Source organism: Ursus maritimus, unplaced genomic scaffold (genome assembly GCF_017311325.1).
Source record: "Ursus maritimus isolate PB19 unplaced genomic scaffold, ASM1731132v1 scaffold_7, whole genome shotgun sequence".
NCBI lineage: Eukaryota > Metazoa > Chordata > Mammalia > Carnivora > Ursidae > Ursus > Ursus maritimus.
The window spans coordinates 22,476,015-22,497,574 of NW_024426885.1; the positions used below are offsets into that span (position 1 = coordinate 22,476,015).

Sequence of the window (21,560 nt, forward strand, 5' to 3'; positions counted from 1 at the left end):
CGTGGCTGCTCTCCTGAAATGCTCCCCTAGCCATCAGTTGCCTGTGTGCCGAAAAGATAAGCGTGCTCCGTTCCCCTCCAGTCCTTCGTCTCACGGGACAGTTGCAGGGACAGGAGCAGATCATTCATAAAAATATTCCTCTTGGTTTTTCTGGTGATGTGCGTTGCTTAGTGAGAGAAAAGCTTGCACTCAAAGTATAGGAAAATTTAATAATTATAGTCTTTTAAATATTGATTAAAAAGGAGAGCAGCAGCAGTAGTAAGAAAGGCTGATACTTATGGCAGACTTCATACGTGTCCAGCACTGTCATCAGTGCTTTGCGTACGCGAACTCACCCGGTGCTCGCACAGACCCTTGTTCTCTCACCACGTAAGCCCGTTAAGGTGAAAGCCCTTGCCTAGAATCGCGGGCCAGCGCGGTGGCGCGGGCCTGCCCTCGAGCAGTCTGGCTCCAGCGCCCGCTGCGCTTCCTGAATAGCCCAGCTGGAGCGTTCTGGGGGCCGGGCCAGGCTCCGATGCCCCCCGATGCCAGCCATGTGACACACATCTGTGCGTAGGGCCCCCGGGGTGTCCTGTGCGAAGAGCGTCAGCATCTTACGGAGTCAGGCATGCCCGTGACCGTGCCCTGTGTTCTCCCCTAGCCCCACTGGTGGACCTCACTCCGGCCCACAGCGGATCCGCCATGCTGATGCTGCTCTCGGTGGTGTTTGTGGGGCTGGCCGTGTTCGTCATCTACAAGTTTAAAAGGTATGTGGCCCTCCGTCCACGTCTCCCCTCCCCCTTCCTCCTCCCTGACAGGTTCGGAAGCACGTGGTGCCGTGATGTACGTCTCCGTGCATTGCAATGATGCTGTCTGTTAATGTTTTAGGAAGATCCCGGGGATTAATGTTTATGCCCAGATGCAGAATGAGAAAGAACGAGAGCTGGTCAGTCGGGTCAGTCACACTGAAAGCAGGGCCCATACCCCTCAGACTGAACTAAGGAGGCCTGGCCAACCGCTAGGTGAGAAGGTGGAATGCCAGCTCATAGGTAAATGATTCCCGGCAGCCATCAGCTGCTCGGCCTGGGTAGTCAATGGCCGACTCTGTCTAACCCCTTTCTGGCTTGACGTAACCACTTCCTCCTGCTCTAACATTCCTGAGAGAAACAGCTGAGATGTCTCTTTCCCTGCTTCCTTCCTTTGGAACGAGGGGGAGGGAAAAAGCCTTCTTGCTCCTATGTAGTGTTTTTTTCTCTCTCGTGACTTTATTCCTCCTTTTGCAAAATCTCTTGCTTTAAAATACGGGGCTTCCAAATGTTCGTGGGCAAAGAGCAGAGCGTTGGCTCTAACAAAGTACAAGAAGGAGGCCTCAGAGGCTGGACCTGGTGATGTGGATGGAGGGCCGAGCAGGGTAGGGAATGACAGGGTAGGACAGGGCCACCTGGCCTCAAGACAACTTTTCGGAGGGCACATTGCTCCAGAATGCTTGTACAGAAGCGACATCATGAGACAGAATAGAGGAGAGCCAAGTCAATCACCCTGGAATTTTTTCTTTAATTAGCAGGAATCTAAAGACTGCTCCCCCCCCCCAAAGGAAACATGGAACCTGAGAATTTTGAGGACAAGAGGCAGAAAGTTTGCAGAACATCCCAGGAGTGAGGTTTCCTGAGAGAGATCCCTGGAGGGTTAGCCTGTTACAGAGCAGATGGGCAGATTTCTTCCTCCTGTTTAGCTGTCCCCTGGCAGAAGTCTTACAGTGGACCTTATCATGTATCAGTGGAGCGCTCTCTCTCTCTCTCTCTCTGCCTGCGAAGTGAGCTGGGAATCCAACAGCTATGTCTGGAGCCTCAGGCTTAATTGCTAAGTCCTACTATCTGTGGCAGAGGAAAATTTCCAGGGAGTTAGACAACCCCGTGGAGCCACCATTGTGATCCATGGCTGGCCTTGTTTCCTCCTGTCCGTTGGTGTCAGGACTTGAAGCTGTAATGTTGCCACCTCAAATCCTGCATTGCTGACCAAGAGGGCTACATTACTAGATAACCATTGGTGCCTCACTCTAATGTCAGAATACCAAACCTTCTAGAAGGCCGCTACCTAAGATTTTTAACCTGTTACTTAGAAAGGGGAAGGAGCACCTAAATGGAAACACAGCCCTCTCTTTAAGTGGATGTGGAAGAGTTCTGTGGTGGTACTGGGGGAAATTTCAGTGCAGGGCCTGGCTTGTCTCGGACATAATAATACCAGCTGGAGCCACATCTGGGGTCCGGCGCTCACAGTGTACTTGCTTTTGTTTGGGGAGACAGGGTGATAAATCTGTAATTGCTTTAGGTTCAAAAGAAAAAGGCTTTTCTGTCTTCCAAGTCCAGAGAAGCGTTCACCCTGTCTATTTACTTCTAAAGCTTCTAAGTGCATTTCTGTGGGTCATTTGGTTTTCAATCCCACTTCCACGGGGTATGAAGCACAGCGCTGTTGACTTTATTAAAGTAGCAATCCCTCCTTCACCAGGAGCAACCCCCAGCACTTTGCACAGTCTCTGACACCTTTCCATTGTCAGTGTCATTAAATGAGTAAGTGTTACACGTTTTCTCTTAGGAGAGTAGCTTTACCCTCCCCTCCCTCCCCTTCTACTCAACCTGGTGACTCATCTCTCCGATTGCAAAGAGCAAGACACGCCACTCCACCTTCAACGCCAAAGCGGGGATCTGCTGGGGCACAATTTGCAATTTAAGGAAAACCCCCAAAGGCTACAGGCGACCTGCTGATCAGGAAGGAATTTCGCTCTTGTCAAGTGCACCATCCTTCATGACCACTAACTTTATGTTTTTTTTCTTTCCTTTGTTGTTCTGTTTCCTATTTTGCCAGGAAGTATTTCCATAGTTGCTGAGAATCAAAGCACAAAAGAAATCCCTACCTATGTAAATGTTTGAATGGAGGACGCCAGTAAAAACAAAAACAAATAAAATAAAAACAATCAAAATCCAAACAAACAGACAAACAAACAAACACTCACTGCATCGGGACTTTTTAATTCTTCAGACACAGACAACAAGGGTTTTTAGCTTTAAGCCTGTGCATGTGGACAATACCTTGAGAACATGCTTGGAGGGGCAGTGTACAGGTGCTCTATTTTAATGGAAAAACACTCCCCTCCCCCTTTCCTCTTCTCTCTCTTTTTTCTGATCGGTCGTGTTTGTAGAAAATTCATAACATATAGAGGCCAAGGAAATCTGCATGTGTTTTTGGAAATATTCTTGGCTCTAGATTTAAAAGCTATTTTAGCACTAGAGGCTGATGGGGGGATTAGCCGCCCCAGCCCCTTTCATAAGACACAAAGACATGCACAGGAGTGCGAAACCCTGAGCTGTTTCTCTGTCCCACTTTCCGCATTGCCCGTTTCTTTTCTCAGTTAGCTCTGGTAGCTCCGGTGGCCGGCAGTGGCCACGAGGCTGCTTGCAGTTTACATTCTGTGCGGCCACAGGGACGAGGAGAGAGGTGAGGTTCCATCTCCACAGGCGGGGTAGGGAAGGCAGGCAGCGGGGGCAGGCATGTCAGAAGTGGATCTCTGTTTCCTGTTGTTCACCCCTTCGCATCACAAGGTTTTCCCTCGTAGCTTGCCTACTCCTGCCCCCCCCCCGACTTACGTAGAAAAGAGAATCCCAGCCACCCATTATCTGGCCTCCCCTTTGTTTGGTATCCATGTGTGGTCATGAGCTGTTGATGTCTTTGTACCTCTTCCTTCCGCTCTCCAAGTTGTCTTTCAACTCCTCCGACTTTTTCTTCCCAAACATGTTACTGGATTCTAGACATTAACCCCAGTGTTCCCTAAATACTGGCCAGCCCTGCCCACACATTCCTGATCTGTCAGCATGCCAGCTTCCCTACACGCTGCTCCAGCTGCTCCCTGCGCTGCAGGGCTCGGCTCCATGCACCCTTTGTCTCCTCCTGTAGAACCCGCCTCTTCCAAACAGCCTGGCCTTTTCCCACCTGGGAACATGCGAAGCGTGTGAAAGGGTTGATGTATGCAAAGCAATTCACACCTGGCCATGTACCCTGGAAAGGAAAGGATACAGATGAATAGTGGTATTCTCACACCTTAACAAAAATCTCGGGTGCAGATTCCAGAATATTCTTGTGAGAAATGTTTTGAACGCGTTACTATGTGGCAGGGCGATTTCCTTCTGTAATGGTTGCTATTACCCAGTATTTGTTCTCTCACACTACAGTAAAAATATTTGTAAAATAAAACTTATTTTAACCAGAAGAAGAAGCAGGTTAATGGATTTAATATTCAAGAGTGTCAAAAAGTCTGAGAATATATGGAGGTCTTGTCTTACATTAGGGTAAGATTTTGATTATGTAGGACGATCCCAGACATTTCCCAGGTATGCCGTCTGATCTCTGAGTATCATAGTATTGGCAAAGGGAAAATTAGTAGGCTTACAGGGAGGAGGTAGATGTCTACCTGAAGCAGACTGGCTCAGAGCATGAACAATCCCCATTTGCCTGGGGCAATAATGAAAGATGGCCCAGAGAAAGAGGAAAACGAGCGTGTCCCTCAGAAGCCCTTGGAGGATTATGAATTAGGCAAAACCCTCTCTAAAACATAGGACAAAGCAGCTTTGAAAACCACTCAGAGAGAGCAGCCTCCTTCTTGGCCATGTTCCCAGGCCAGTCACAGTTGATAACAGGGTCCTGGTAATACTGGGGGTGCCCCAAAGATCCTGCCAATCCCTGCCCTCGTGTAGCTCGGACAGGGGAAGAGTAGCAAAGCTGCAGTCAGAAGTGAATCAGACAGAAGTTTTTGTGGTTGAGGATGCCCAGGACGAATCTGGGAAATGGATTATGCCTGAGGCAGCCATCTGTTTGTAGAACTCAATTGATCCCAACCTGCCAGGCTTCCTATCCCACAGGAAACATCCTCATCGATCCGCTTCAGTTGGAGCCTTCCAAGTTTAATCTGGAAGACAGAATGTTTGGAAACCAAAGGAAGCTCGCTCAAAACAGCACAGGGAGTCCTCAGAGTTGCAGTTCAATTAATTTTAATTGGAAAATTATGAAAAAGGGAATAACCCTCTTAATCTCGCACAGTGCCTTGCCTAGAGTAGGTATTAAGGAAATTACTTTGTTGAAAGGGTAAATGGAAGGATACGTGAGAAGACATAAGGGAAAATGGGCGTGTAAATCCTAATTACAAATAGAGGTAGACATGAGATGCCTGGCATTTTGGAAAGTGATCCCAGATGGCCGGCTCTCTACTCAGCATCTCCAGGATCCTCGTGCGCCTCTCCTCAAAGCTCCCTCCCACCTGTAGGAGATGAGTGAGGCAAGGTACCGCCCAGAGGGGACCTCATTGTTCTTGCGACCCAGCTCCGTGGTTCTCAAAGTGCGGTACCTGCCCTGAGCGGTATCAGCGTCACCTCAGACTTACTGGAAGTGAAAATTTGGGGTCCCCCTCCTGCAGACCGACTAAGTCAGAAACTGTAGGGTGTAGGGCCCAGCAGTCTGTTTTTACCAGCTTTTCGGGTTATTGTGATGTACACAGAACTTTGCGAACTACCGCACCCCGCCACCCCAGCTCAATCCCAAAGAGAAGGTGGTGATGAGAGCCTACAAATGGGAGGGTCCCAAGTGCCTACCGACTCGCTGACAGCAGGTGCCAACACAATGAGGAGTTTGGTGGGCTTCAGGCCGGAGGAGTGGGTGGGGAGGCGTGGTTGTGGAAGGGAAGATTCAGGGCAAGCTAAAAATCTGGTATTACAACATTTTACAAAAATCCCAGAAGGCAAACTGTGCACGCTCTACCCTGAACTAGCCAACCAACCTTTTCTCCTTTGCCTTATTCCTAATTGGATTCACTGTCCAAAATGCAGAGGTTTGCTTTGCTTTTTTCAGAAGTTCCACACAGCAACTTTGAGAGCAGTGGGGTATTTGGCAGCTGTTCTGTGTTTTCCAGGATTCCAACTGAGCATTGAAATCCCTCATTTGCCAACTTATTTTTATAGGAAGCCAATTTAAAAAAAAAAAAAAGAGAGTAAGTTTTCTTATAGTATCGGAACTACTTCTAATTTTAAAATGACTTTTTTGATGTATTTTTTTGTTAAATACTATGTAGTGTAATGTATACTTGCTCTTGTTTATTGCTTTTACAATCATATTTATTAAACAGATAATGTCTCTAAAGTCTTGGCCTCAAGGAGTTTATTTTATCTCAAACCGATCCGTGGCGTTCAGTCTTTGCGCAGAAGTGCCCCAACTGTAGGATTTTATAAAGGCTCATTTTGTGAGAATATAGCAAACACCACAGTCTCGAAGGTTCATTTTTTGTTTGTTTGCTGGTTTTTTGTTTTTTGCTAACAAAGGAGCATGTAGTCTACCACCTGAATTCTACCTGCATTTTAGTTGACTGTATAATGTCTGTTGCTTTATTAAATTACTTTATTCTACTTAAAAACCACTCCAAAGTAGTTACTTTGGAATAAGTAAAATGCTTATTATGCTTAGTTCAAAATCAGAAATTATTAATATGTGACCAACCCATTCAAATTGGTTCAGAATCTCGTAGTTATGGAAGGAGCAAACCTGCCTGTAATGTAATGAGCTGAAACGCGGGGTGTGATAAAGCCTTCAAGGACAGCATAAAAAAGGCTTTGACCCTGAAATTAGGAGAGCGGAGTTCTCCTTGCAGCTATGCCCGCTGTGTGACCTTGAGCAAAGCACTTTCCCTTACAAAAGCTGTAGCGTCCTCAGGCATCTAAGCTGAAGGAAGAAGGCAACTTCCAGCCTTGGTATTCGAGTGGGTGAGTCATTCCCGAGAGCCCCATCCAGCTAATTTAAACTCGATGGAAAACAAAGAAGTGGACTGGATCCAAAATCCTCGAGCCTGTGGCTCGCCTACATAGGTCACATCTCTTCTTGGGCAACATTTTGCCCTTGTATTTGTATAGAAAGAGAATCTTCCTCAGCCTTCCAAAGACCCGCCAGGCTCAGAATGGCGTTGCCTCAACAGCATAGTCTCCGCATGTCTGAGAATCCCTGTTTCGGGGTGGCCTTGAACCTCTCCTTTCCCACAGGCTAAATCTCCCACCTGACCCTTCACCTTTTGCCAGACCAGAGCCTGTGCTGCACTTCCCCCTCAGGAGTTTATCTCCTGTTTCACTGCAGTCAAACAGAGATCATCCCTGGAGATTTCAAACAGGAGATTGAACACAGGGAATTTTTTGCTTGAGTAGCTGAAGAGCCAAGATGCCAAATGGGGGGAGGTGACACGACGCCAAGATGAGCATCAGTAGGGAGCCTCTGCCTTCCCTGCTGGGAGGACACAGGGATTCCCGCAGCCCAGGACCAGCACCACCAGTTTGACACCGAAATCATGGAGGTTGTGGCTAGCACTTTCTGGAACCACAGAGGACCCACAGCCGGAGCCAGCCATGCCGCCTGAGCAAAGGCGATGGAGAGAGGGAGCTTGCTGTTCTCCTTGCTCTGGCCCTCCCATCTTCAGCTGAAGCTTCCTACTGGCCAAGCCCATCCACGAGCCAGTGGGCACTGGACCCTGGGAAATACAAAGCAGAGCAGGGAGCGGTGGGAATGGACTCGAGAGAACATAGGCAGGTGACTGGCACTGCACCCCTTTCAGGTGCAGCCCACATCAAATCCAAACGCTCCCCCAGTCCGAAGGCAATGAGTTAAATAGTCAGGTGCCCCATTCCCTGTGGCATTCTTTCACCTATTTCCCTTTCAACAACGCCTATTTAAACCAGGAATCTTTATACGTGCCACCTTTTATCCCTTTCTCACCGAATTCTACACTCCTGTAGGAAAGGGTCTTAATTTTTCATTTCACTCCTTCAGCCTCTCCCACGGGTCATTGCCATTAGGGGACACCAGATAAACGTTTGCGGAAACTCAACCCTGGATCTTCAGCTTCTTGTGGTGAACAACCTCTGAGTTGCCATTGGTCTGACCCCCCCCTTACCCAGCAGCACCTCTCATTACAACTTCAATTGGTGTTTGTCAAGAGCCAACACATTCTTGCCCTTCCTCTCTCTTACCACTCAAGCTTCTGTATTCAAATTAATATTAGATATTAGATATTAACTTAAGTGAAATAATCGTAGTTTAGAAAAAGAAAAAAAAATGGTTAGAAAATAGTATTAAAAACAAAAGCCTAAGTTTGGTTTCTGAATCATTATGTGTTTACCTATTTCTTAGAAGTTAATAGTATTTTGAAAATGCATGGGAGGCTGACGCTCTCGTCATAGGGAAAATCCCAAAATAATTCTAGATGGACGTATACAAGGAAATTGGCATTATAGTTTCCATGTGAAACACCGGAAAAGGAATCTTCGGTTGACAAAACACAGATCTGCGTTAATCTCTGTGTGTTGCAGGCTTCTTTAGATGGTGATAATACAGCTGTGAACCAGGCAGATTATGAGCGTATAATCTAACAGGAACAACGAATAATAAAATGTAACAGATCCAATGCTATCACGCATATAAGATCATTTTTACATAAAAATAAAACACGGCAGAGAGGACAGTGACCAGGGACGGGGATGAGAGGGGGAGTTGGTCCCTGGCTTCTCTGAGATCTAAAAGCTGAAAAGGAACGAGCCATTTGGAGACTCACATGCATTGTCCCAACTTGTTCCACATCAGTCTTGGATCAACCTCAACCAAGAGACAAACAGTTTTGGACCCCAGCACCACAATTAGAAAGGATCCTGAGTTTGAAGCAAAATTAGCTTTCACAATGGTCACGTACAGGAATTTCCCCGGAGAATTGTAGATACGGTCAGTCTGTTATGTGGCATACGGGCTCCTAAAAAATCACCCGGCGATGCAGAAGAGCACGGTCACAATACGAGGCTTAGGAAAAGAAACGGGGCCAGGACACGGCACACACACACTTTCTTCTGCCCCCGCTTAATGTGTAATGCGTCAGTCACACATTAAAAAAAGACACAAACCCTTCTTAGTCCATTCTGCTATTACAACACAACAGGAGAGACCGGGTGACTTAAAAATTACAGGAATTTATTTCTCCTGGTTCTGGAGGCTTGGAAGCCCAAGATCAAGGTGCCAGCAGATTCAGAGGACTTGTTTTCCGTCTCAGATGTGGCATCTTTTCTGTAAAAGCAGTCATTACCTCCCAGAGGTCCCCCCCCCCCCAAATACCATCACTTTGGGCATGAGGTTTTGGACATAAGAGTTTGAGAGGAGACACAAACATTCAGACCATAGGAAAACCTAATAAAAATGGTGACTCACTTCTATGGTGTCAAAAGGTGAAGAAATAAACAGATAAAACACCGTGAAAAAGACCCAATTGTTGGCTTATGAAAGTGAACATTAGAGTGCTGATAGCATATGTGTATCGTAAAGTGAGTTATTGTGACATAAGTTATCGTGAAGTGAATTATGGTAAGGAAGGAGAGTTACCTGAAATCCGACACAAAGTTGTAACACCGCATGGATGGTATGACCTGGATCATGTGAGGCAAATGGAGGTAGCTGGTAGATGGTGGAGGGTGTGTGTGTGTCTGTGTGTCTGTGTGTGTGGTGCATGGTGCATAGCTGAATCTAGCAGAGTATAGTTTTGTCTGTTCACTTAATGTTTCTTATTGGCAGAATCACACATACACACGGTGCCAACCGTACCTCCTAATAGCACCAGCATATAATGCTTCACATACACACACACAGCAAATGGCGGGGGCTGGCGTAGCCAAGTGTTCGCTAAATAACTGGGCAGGATGGTCTCATTGGCCGAGGCCAGGGCCCAGAGGCAACACTGACAGCCAGAGCTGTAAACAAACCAAATTCATAGTGTAACGTCTAGGTCCAAGCACGGGTGTGAATATATATGAACGCTAAGTCCGAAGAGCCAAAAGCTTTCACAATTCTAATCCCTGAGCCGAGAGTTCAGAGTTACATAAAAATAAAAGATGTGAATGAGGCCAAAGTACAGAATGAGGAAGTTGTGCAAGGAAAATATATTAATGACAATAACAAAGCAGCTAGCATTTTGTAACATTATTTATGTGTCATATGCGATGCCCTGTAATAGTCATTGTCTCATTTAATCCACACAAGTTCCCAAAGTAAGAATGGTTTCCTTCTTTCACATTTGGTGAAAAGAGGGCTCAGGAAAGTAAAATGACTCACTCGTGATCACAGGGTCGCAGGTCTGTATGACATCAAAACGTTCACTTTTCCTTCTGTGCGGTGCCTCCTACAAGGTGAGCAGTGTTTTAGACTCCTCGCTGTGGTTAGTAGGGGGCTGGGTAATTGGCGGTCTGGACTGACCCAAAGGGTGGGTCGAGACTCAAAAACCAGACAGGCCTGGGGCTTGGGCAACTTAGAAATGCTCCTGGATGTGCTCTAAATCAAAGCCTCTCATGCTCTGGCTTAAAGAAGAGAAAGCTGCTCGATACAGTGAGGACTGTTTTCTGAACCCTGCAGTGTGCTGCATTTCGGATGGCTCAAAACAAAGCAGACACAGTCATCCTCAGTGACATGCCTGGCCAAGCTGCTGTCTGGAAGAACGCCCAGAAAAGATTCAGTTCTTCCTTCTAGCTCTGCAGTGCTTTCCCCCTGGTTGGGATTGGATGGATGGGGATTTATGGAATTAAATCTCTGGGTATCCAGGGAGGAAGGGTGGACGTAAGTTAGTAAACTGGATCTCTCTCGCACATATGCATTTTATTGGGGGGGGGCGGGATTGCTAGACTAGCAAGAACAAGGGAAATAACTAACATGAGATGTTTTCCAAAGAAATAAAGTGAAAATGCTCCCAGGAAATCTAGAAGGGCAAGGAATTATTACTGGTTTGTTTGTTTTTAATATGGCAGACAAATCAGTTCTTCGGTCCTAGTATATCATTCCCAGTTTCTAGATGTATTTCCAACTGTGTTATATGCATTGTTTCTTCTTTTTAGCTTCTTAATTTCATGTAATATATGCAAATGTGTTGGCGCTATGGGGCAGGTGGACGTGGCATTTTTAATGTAGCGAGGGGGCAGTAAGATATAACAGGAGAAGAGAAAAAGGTGGGGTTATGTGGTATATTTGCTGCGTTATAAGGAATAAATGATTTAAGACATGCAGATGCTTTAAGGTAGTACATTCATTTAACAATACAGGAACCTCTGTCTGGCAAGTTGCAAGTTGCATGTCCAAGGTCACGTAGCCCGTAAAGTAGTATAGTCAGAATTTCAACCCAGGGCTCCAAAAGGACATGCCCACTGCTCCTGGCACCCTACCTGCCCTCCCCTCCAGTCCTTCTACAGGTAAGCCACAAACAGGAGATGGTTTAAATGAGAAATTGTACGTTCATTCAGGTCCCTGCTCCACATGTGGCTGTGGGAAAGAGTTTACACAAGGAAAAGAGTTATCGTTCTTTCGAAAGCACACATCAGATCTTGTCTCAGCCCTTGCTACTGAGTTACACAGATGAAGACTTCCTCCTTTCGACCTTACTTGATGTGGTACACGGAGAGGATAGGCTGCCTAAGCTCTCCCAGAGGAAAGAAGTGATATTTGCTACTAACTTTGGCAAACAAGTGGATATAGAGGAAGTGTTTTCCAAATACCAGCACTAAGAAATCTGAAACCCAGGAGCTCACACATCACCCAGAGTACACCATAGCCACAGACATGGCTTAACTCATTGGTGATTGGACTCCTTACCGTGATCCTCATGTGTCTGCAGCTCACTGCAGGGCAAGAGCTTCCCCCCCAGAGTAAGAAGTTTCTTGCCATAACTCTCAATGAAGCCTTGTGGCTCTGTTAGATAGTATGAGCACATGTGACCAAACAATGTTTTTGTTTTTTAATGATGAGAATCCACGGTATTACTGTCAATAGGACAAAACTGGTTGGTTGGGGATGTCCTGCTGAGTCATTATGGGAGGTAAGTGGGAAGGACAAAGAGAGCAAGACTGAAAGGACACTGGTAAGGCAGGCCTGACCCAGCGGAATGGCTGTTTCTTGAATGGATTACCCAAAGAGTCATGAAAATTTTAGGTTGTGTTAGGCACACTCGCATAGGTGAAACATGTAGCTGAAGATTCCAGTCAGTGATTCTCCTAGAAGGCAAGCCGGTGGCCATGATCCAGGAGGCCCCTGCGTCTCCTCAGCCATTAGTATCGGCCTATTATGAGTAAGACTCCACTGAAACACCTGGGGTTGGGAGGTCAACGAGGTCTGACCCTGAAGGATGGGATGTCAGGAACAAATCAGGATATCTGGGTTCCATGTCAAGTGGGCTGTTAGCTGGACAGAGCAGGGGGCTAGAGTCTAAGCAAAAAGCTGAGGCAAAGGCCAAATACCTAGGCCTGAGCCATGTGGTGGAGACAAGAGACTAGTGGGGATGCAGTAAAAACAAGCATTAAGAGCCAATCCCAGGCACACTAGACCCACAGCTAAAAGCATCACAATTTCTCCCAGACTGAAGAAGTGAGCTGGGGACTTCTACTATGTTCTTCAATCCTGATAGTGTTGGTTCTGAGACAAAATGGATTCCACTTGCTCCAAACCTTCTGGGAATGGATTCTCTGGCTATTTCTGGGCTTGTCTGACAGTCTCCCAAAAACCTACATGAAGAAAGAGCCGAGTAAATGAGAATAACTGCCCATTTGTTATCAGGCTCAAATGGATTTTGTCTGCACTTTCTTTTCATGCATGTTCTCCAAGCGATTTGTCTCTCTTTGTCCTTGGCACTGATCTGGGGTCTACCTCCGTGTAGTTTTAGGGGACAACAAATCAAGCCTGTGAACACGTAACCAGCTCACCTTCGACTTGTTTTCAGGGTAAGCTTTTTAGTAAACAAGCACGTTTGTTTATTCTGTATATGCAGATGCACTCTTTTTGGTAGAATGTGTGGTAGGAAGTTCTTAGGAACAAAACAAAAGCGCCATCAGGCTGGTTTATTAAACATATTACAGTGGCCCACTCTGCATAATTTCAGAGGCCTTACAAATGAGACTGCTATCCATCCACTCATGGCAAGCAGAGGCAGAAAACTCAGCCTGGTTAGAGGGTAGCTCTATTAAGAGTCAAGTCTGCAAAACTGCTTTGCTAGAATCATAGATTCAGAATTCTAAAACTGGAAGGGAAAAACTCATTCTCTAAGTATTTCTTGAGCAGTAATTGAGTGCTGTGCACCACGCTAGACGATCAACTTGACCAATCACCTCATTTGATCGAGATCCAGCTATTTTCTCATGGATGCATAGCAAGCTATCAGCAGAGCAAAGACTCATGCACCCAGATTAAACCCTCTTTTGGAATCTACATTGCTAGTTTCTGTTCTTTTCGTCCTCATTTATGCAGAACACAGCCAAGAACCTTGGAATGAAGAGAAGAAGGTCTAGGAGAGGTGAGAAAAAGGACTGCCCTCAAACCCAGGCTTTGAGGGGTGACATGGCCTCTAATCCTTAAAAAACAGAGCATTTGTGTATCCATTCATTTCTTCAACAAACAATCTGACTAACTACTGAACCATAAGACAGTCTCTGAGGCATGTAGCTTCCAAAGCAGCAGCCTTGTTATCAACTAGCGATTTTTTAAAAAGCAATTCTAACCTTTGCTTGCATCTTTCAAGGACCATTATTGGGGAAATGATTCATAACCCTAACAACAATTTTCAAAAGCACTTTTGACATGTCCCAATTTTCTCCTTCTCCTGATTGCTTTGGCTTTTCTCACAGCAAGAAACCGAACTCCTGGTAACTCTTTCTGTAGTCTCTCTTCTGGCTTGTACCCATCACCCAGGGCTCTTGAGTGTGGAAGTCAAGTCAGATTGCTTCTTATATCCTGTCTCTGGCCAGATCTCTCCCTGTTCACTTGATTATGCTTTCCAAATGATCTCTTTTACACAGGTGGATGAGGGGAAGGGAGGGAACGTTTATGCTTCCATAAATCTTGCCTCAAAATATGTATTAATAGGAGGAAGTAGATCCAGTAGGCTTTGGCAATATGTCAAACGTGACAAATAAGAGATAAAGAGGAGTTAAACAGTAATGCCAGATTTGGAGCTTGGAGAATAATGATGCTATTTGCAAAAGAGGATCTTGGCAAAGATACCGATTTCAGATTTAGATACATTGCATACAAGAGGCAGTAAGGATCCACTGACAGCAGTGGTGAGCTGTTCCAGCAGATAATATAAGGGAATTGAAACATGAGAAGTAGACAAAAATATAAAATCCTAGACATCGGGGGCTCTTTAGCAAAGAGGCAATAATCCTAAGTACATCATTACTTAGTTCTGGAAGATGTCTCCATGAACAAAGATGTACAGTCATATTGGCGATCTACATCAGAAAGATGCACTTGTATCATTCAGGGTCTCTTTATGGAGGAAGGGGGTGCCAAGTGTAGTATATTTGAGAAAAATCCAGTGACAATTATTAAAAATACTTTTTAGCATTTACAGTCATGTGGCTCAGTTATTTTAAAATGAAAAAAAGAAAACCTCACTTATGTAAAACTCCCAATGCCCCAAAGTTGCCACATAAATAAACTAAATGGGGTGTGAGCTTCCTATATTTCAATTATTCTAAAGAAACCAGCAAATCTGGAAGTTTGAGTTGTGAATCGTCTTTTGGTAAACACTGTTCATCCTTATTTTTTCAGTTCAGGTGTAACCCATTCTCACCAGGGCCAGCCACTTAGAAATTGCCTGGTAATGTTGGTAAATAGGATTACTAAACTGCATTCCTTTCAGTGTGCTTAGAGTCCCTAATATCAGAGCCTCAATTCACAAGTTAGTAATGGATTTTCCTGGCCCTAAATTCAGTGTACTGGGATCAAAATGAATTTGGAGTTAATCTGAATCTCTGTCCTGGCTTTTCCTCTTACTGCCTGTGTGGCATGGGCAAGTAGCTCACTTCATTCCTTGCCTTTCTTCTGCTCTCATTTCTTTTCCTTTATTTTCTCTTTAAATCCAATTGTACAAAATAAGGTATACAGCAACTTCAAATGAGTCATGTATGATTTAAAAACATAATCTATGGAAAATATTTAGTGCACAGTCTGGTGTGTAGTAAGAACTCAATAGATGCTGGCCAGGAACTCTAGTGATAGTAAGCGGTACTGGCAGCGATACAGTACTCCAAATGTTCCTATATCTGGTTATTTCAGGGCATGGATGAGAAACATGGCTTCAATGCAGTATTCAGGGCATGGATGAGAAACATGGCTTCAATGCAGAGTTCTCCAGAGAAACAGAACCAATGAGATATGTACATGGCGAGAGAGATTTTAAATTGGCTCATGCGATTATTGGGGCTGGCAGGTCTGATATTTGCAAGACATACCAGCAGGCTGGAAATTCTGGTGAGTTGATGTTACAGTCTTGACTCATAAGGCAATCTAGAGGCAGAATTTCTCTCTTCTCTGGGAAGCTAGGTCTTTTCTCTTAATGCTTTCAACTGATTGGATGAGGCCCATCCACATTATGGAGAATAATCTGCTTTACTCAACGTCTACTGATTTCAATGTTACTCATGTCTAAAAAATAACTTTCACAGTGCAGTTGGGACGGGTTTTGACCAAACAATTGGGTACCAGAGCCAAATTGACACTTAAAATGAATTATTTATCACATGTCATCAGTATAACTCCCTGGACTCTGAGCTGGTGTGGCAATTAAGTAAACTGTTGTTTGTCCCTTTGAATCTCCTTTCTTCTTGGTCTCCTTAGTCAAGCCACTTATTTCTCTGAGCCTCAGTTTTCTCCTGTAGAAGATTTTCCAATTTCTTATGTCCCTTTCTAGGAATTGTCTTCATATAGGAAAGTTGGTCATTGTGTAAGAAATATCACACATATATGTAACAGTCTTGAAGAAGCAAATATAACCTTGTTTTTGTTTCTCTTCCAGATATAAAATTAGCAGAGTCTGGTACTTCAAGAGGTTAGAAGTATTGACAAGTCACTGCCCACTTTGAGGATATAGGTAGATGGCTGGCTCACCTGACAACTCTGTTCTCATGAGAGAGTTGAGTAGAAATAGGCCTTAATGCATTCATATGACCAAACTAAGGAGAAGTAAAAAAATCAGCCCTTGCAACAGCAGCTGATGATCCACAAGGGCTGAACTACTGTTGTATTGTTTTCACTAAATTTAAAAACACTAGCTTTTTTTCACAAGGCTATTTTCCACAGGGTGAAAGCATGAAGAACAGCACTTAAGCAGGAGACCAGGAAAAGACAGAGAATAAAGATTAAAAAACTGAAAGCAAAAACAAGGAAAAAGAGAAGGGGAGAGAGAAAGGGAGTAGAGAGAAATGTTTCTAGACAGATGGTACATGCAATAATCATCATCAACTCCAGGAACTCACTCACCACTTTTCTTTCTATTGTTTCTTGAACTTCCAGGCAGGGCGAAGGTGGTTGGGAGACCTTCTGAGAAGGAGGGAGTGTGTGTTGGGTACTTTGCTTTCTAACAAACTAAACTTCTAAACTGAATTTAATTACAAGTCTAAGTAGAAGAACCATAGAGTTAGAAATTGGCTATTGAAGAAAACAAAAGCTAGTCATTCCTACTGTCAAACTGGGAATAGAGCAATCTAATATTTGGGAGGTTGGAACAATCTGTCATGATCAAGCAAGAGCCAAGGCAGTAGATATTTAGACAGGATACTCCAAAAAGCAGCAGCTCTAGAGAACTGGACCCAAGCCATTGTCAGGAAAGGATAAGACCAGAGAAAGAGGACAGAGTCATACTCCTGACCAATTAAAACAGAATGATTCCAGTGTCTTCAACTGCAAAAGGACAGATAGTCTGAAGTATATTTTAGACCTCATCTTCCTTCAAAGTTCTATCCTTCTTCTATACTTAAGAGAAACATTAATATCTGGATTTCCCCAAGGAAGAAGTTTTGAAAAGAAAGTGAAGCTAAAAGTCTCTGTGATCACCATGACAAAACCATTACATCCCTCTGTAGATATAGGAATGGGATAGGATATAAAGAGCCTATTATACAAAAAATGGGTAATCTTCCAAATGGGCTGAAACATGGACTCCGATAGTGAGTTTTCTGGGATATATAGCTTAAGGGATGGATTGGTGATATATTGTAGAGGACCTTGAATACCAGACTAAAAAGACAGAACTTGTGTCTAGTGGAAAGTTCATGTCCAAAGCCTTTGAAATTTTTCAGCAATGAAATGGCATGGTCAGAATTTACTTTTAATATTTGCTTTGGAGCAGTGTGAAAGATAGAACATCTCTTCGGTATCTATTGCTGCATAAAACATTACCCCCAAATTTACCAGTTAAAAATGACAAACATTTACTATCTCACAATCCCCAAGGGGCAAGAATCCAGGAGTGAGTTAGCCAGGAAGTTCTGACTCAGGGTTCCTCATGAGGTGGCAATCAAGCTGTTGGCCAAGACTAAAATATGTGAGGACTTAAGTGGGCTAGAGGATACACAAAGATAGGTCAGTCTCATGGCTCTCACAGGAATCCTTAGATTCTCACATGGACATCTCGACAAGGCTTCCTGAATGTCTTGTCTACATGATATAGCAGCTGACTTCCCTTTCAAAGAAAGCTGTTGAACTGTCCAAGAAGAGAGTTCAGAACTACATGAGACCCCAGAGGTAATAGCATTGTGGGAGGAAAAGTAGGTGGAGTCAGCTTACACTCTCCGATGCTAAGAAGTCAGGAAGGACGTGGACTGTGTGGGACACTGTGCTTGGAAGTGATGTCCTCTGTGACATCTAAGGGAGGGTTGTAAGTGAGATGAAAAGGGAGGCAAAACGCACATGGCATGGTGTTGAGTAGTGAGTGCAAGCCTTCAGTGGTGTGCTGAAAAAGGTTTCACGTGGCTCTCTGGGTGGGTGGGGGCAGGCCTTGATTTGTAGCATTTGCCAGATTTCATGGTGTCAATACTTCCGTCCTTGCCAATTCAACCTATCAATGGTTTAACAGTTGACTCACAAAATTCCTGATAATTTGACAGATGATTCTCACGAGTCTGGATGAGCTGGTTGGAGTATATCCCTGGAGGGAAATAAGGTAAATGGATATATATATGAGGCATTCTTTTGAACTTTTTGGAAATAGATATGGTAACTTACACTTATGCCTTCTAACTGTAGAAAGGCATGGTGTACTCTCAGAAAGCCTCCAGTACTCTTCAAAATATCCAGAGGGATGACAGGGGATTTTTTTTCCCCTGGCACTCTCTGTGTCACTTTCTCTTGGTGTCACATATCCACCTGCATCTCACTTTCCCTTAGTGTCTCTCCCTCCTTCCTTTCCATTACTCTTTCCCCAGGGCTGACTTCACCCCACAGCAGCTACGTTTCTCCACAATGACCTTTTGCCTTAAACACTCACATTCTTCATGGGTGAAGTACAAAGAAAAAAAAAGAAGAAGAAGAAAGGAGGACTTCCTAGTGTCTGTCATCTCACAGTAGATTATTGATATGTCATGTTTATAGCCTTCTCCCCAATCAGGGATAAGAACCAGTGAGGGATAAAGGGAAAAGAAGGGAGGAGAAGCATGTCCTCCCACACTCAGAATATGTAAAATGAGGTTTCATGGTGAAAGACGAGCTCCCACTACCTCTTCCTGCCAGCACACTCGTATTTCTCACCATCACTATGATTTGGGTCAATGGCATCCTTGGTCCTGAGCCATGACCTCTCCACAAAGGAATCGCAACAAAAACGAAACAAAGACAAGGGTGCTCTTCTAAACTATAAGTGTTTCTTCTGTGTCAGAGGATAATGTGCTTAATGGAGAATTTGAAGAAACTCAGTGCCAACATTTATTCATGATGCATGTTCTCCCAAGCCTAAAATTACAGGACTTGAAAGCTGTGTGAGTTTAAAGCAAATTGATCAAGACCACAACTGTTAATAAAATGCACGACTACAGTCTGTATATTAACTATGATCTCAGAGGAAATACCCTTGGGAATCTCACACCAGTGGTTTTGCACTTGAGCTTAAAATCCTCATTTTTTAAATGAAACTTTATCGTGATTATTAACCTGCAGAAATTTTAATTATCCTTTCAATGCTTGAAGGTTCATAATGGAGAGGTGCCAGAAAAATCCCACTGCTAATTAAATCCAACTGAATATTTCCTTTACCTGAAGATATAGAAGTGCTTCTTGTTTGTCAAATCCCTTTTAGCCAAATAACCACTTAACTAATCTCAAATTGAATATCTTATTTAAGATTTCGAATTATCCTTCTCTCCAGGGAGCTACTGCTGAATATTGTAATAGCATCATCCAGGGAAATATTTTGTACCCTCCTGACTAGAGGAAAGGGGAAAAAATATGTTTCTTTATATCACTAAGTAGATTGAAGTCTGGGAATATGAACAAGCTGACATTTTAAAGCAAAGAACATTAGTAGAAGGTAGGAATGGTTTCCATAACGGCATACAAATCCTAGTCCTGAGCTCACAAAAAAAAAGGAAAAGAGGTTTTGGATGGTTTCAAATTTGGACTAATTTGATTCTTCTTCCTGAGAATTCTAAATTACAGGTCTAATAATCATTACCCCAATCACCAAATAATGACCTGGAGACCCTGCAGGTTATTATAAGGTGCGGAATGACCTGGACATCAGCACATGACGAGAGAGAAAAGAGAATCAGAGCTGGCTGTCACTTGCTAGCTTTGTGACCTTTAAGAGTTCACTTAAATGCCTTGAACTTCAGTTCAAATGACATATGAGACATGTCTGAAATATTGCCTACCTTTCTGCCATTAGGACTATTTTCATTGAAATAATATCAATAAAAGCATATTACAAAATTAACTTATATTATTTCTCTGCTCCTACCATGGAATGGCTTACTGTTTCGCAGATCAAAATCCCATGTCCTTTCAACGGTCTGTGATCTGACTCTGCATGGCCACTCTGACCTCAGATCACACTCCCCTTTCCTGTGTTCTTCCTGCTCCAGCCACACCTATTCCCTGTTCCTTGAGAAGTAAACTCCTATGATAGCCTTCTGCTCTTGCTGGTAGCTCTTCTTACTATGTTCTTCCCCTAATCTTCTACAGAACTTACTTGCCTCACTTAAATCTGAAAGGGGTTTTCTGAAATTTCAACATTTCACTACTACTGGCATTTCTGCATCAAAGGACTTTTCTAAGAACGAAGTCAATGAAAATGAGACATATGGTTATAGCTCTGACTTGTAAAGAGCTTGGAAGTTGTCACTACCATCCTTACAACAACAGCAGAAAACTGAACAAACTGAAAAAAACAATGGCTTTTCTTTGACCCATCAGAGAACTGAAGTCACAGGCAAACCGCCACCCCCGAACCTGACAAGACAGATGAACCCCGAGAGTCATAGCTGAAACATGCTTACGTGGAGCAGACTCTGCAAGAGCCATGACATGGTAGGAACCTTTTAATGGTAATTTTGATTAATCGTTGATGATGAGTGTGAGACTCCTGGGGGGCTGAGTTTTGGGGGCTCCCAAAGTTTTGTGAGTTTGACCTCCAGGACACACACCAGGTTCTCTAGTTAAGAACCAAGAAAGATACTCGCCTGGCTCTGCCAGGGGTAGGAGATAAGTAATCCGTGTAGAAACACCCAGAGCCTTCATAACAAAGGCTGGCTTTCAGGAGGAAAGTACTTTATCAGAACCGTAAGTAACCTAGATTTAGCAGCTTTCCCCCATTCCAGACATCTATAGCTTTCCTGTTTACCTGGGGGGGAAATGGCAAGCAACACTGTGGTGGTCACAGCCCAGGAACACAGATACCCTTAAAGTCTGGGGCAAAAGATTGTAGAACACTTCCCATTCCCCACACCTAACCCCCATACCAACAAGGCTACAGCATAATAATAGGGGATTGCAGCTAAGAGAACTGCAGATACAGACTCTGCCTAAGGAAAACTTCTTAGGAAAACCCGAAGACAGCATGAACACAAAAATAGGGACCCTAGACCTGTAGAGACATCTCATCAAAGAATATATATGAATGGGAAATAAGCATATGTAAAGATGTTTAACATCAGATGTCATTAGGAAAGTGCAAAGTAGGGGAGCTTGGGTGGCTCAGTCGTTAAGCGTCTGCCTTCGACTCAGAGCGTGATCCCGGCATCCGGGGATCGTGCCCTGCATCTGGCTCCCTGCTCTGCTGGGAGCCTGCTTCTTCCTCTCTCACTCCCCCTGCTTGTGTTCCCTCTCTTGCTGGCTGTCTCTCTCTGTCAAATAAATAAGTCAAATATTAAAAAAAGAAAAAAGGAAAGTGCAAAGTACGCAATGAGGTATGGTTTCATACCTATTAAAGGCCTAAATGCCAAAACATCTGACCATGCCAAACACTGGCAAAGAGGCAAAGCAACAGGAACTCCCATTCGTTGCCGGTGGGAATGCAAAAGAGTACAGCCATTTGGAAGACAGTTTGTCAGTTTTTTACAAAGCTCAACATAGCCTTACCATATGTCCTACAATCAGGCTCCTAGGTATTTACCCAAATGAGTTGAAAACATACGTCCACACAAAAACCTGCACCCAAATGTTTATAGCAGCTTGATTCATAATCATAAAAAACTGAGTGCAAGGGATTCTAGGGAAGAGGA

The 21,560-nt window shown here is 44.1% G+C and overlaps 1 protein-coding gene across 4 annotated transcripts in view; it reads left to right on the forward strand.

Moving 5' to 3' along the window:
* SORCS1 (sortilin related VPS10 domain containing receptor 1) overlaps nt 1-6,137 on the forward strand; it is a 485,001-nt gene extending 478,864 nt beyond the window's left edge. Inside the window, exon 26 of one of the 4 annotated variants that reach the window (XM_040624058.1) lies at nt 2,572-2,930. In XM_040624058.1, coding sequence (XP_040479992.1) covers nt 2,572-2,707 — 136 coding nt within the window. In that variant the 3' untranslated portion in view covers nt 2,708-2,930. Of the gene's footprint in view, nt 1-2,571; nt 4,192-5,871 lie in introns of those variants that run through there. The other 3 variants (XM_040624056.1, XM_008686657.2, XM_040624057.1) reach the window with 3 other exon arrangements.
* Nucleotides 6,138-21,560: the final 15,423 nt, after the last annotated feature.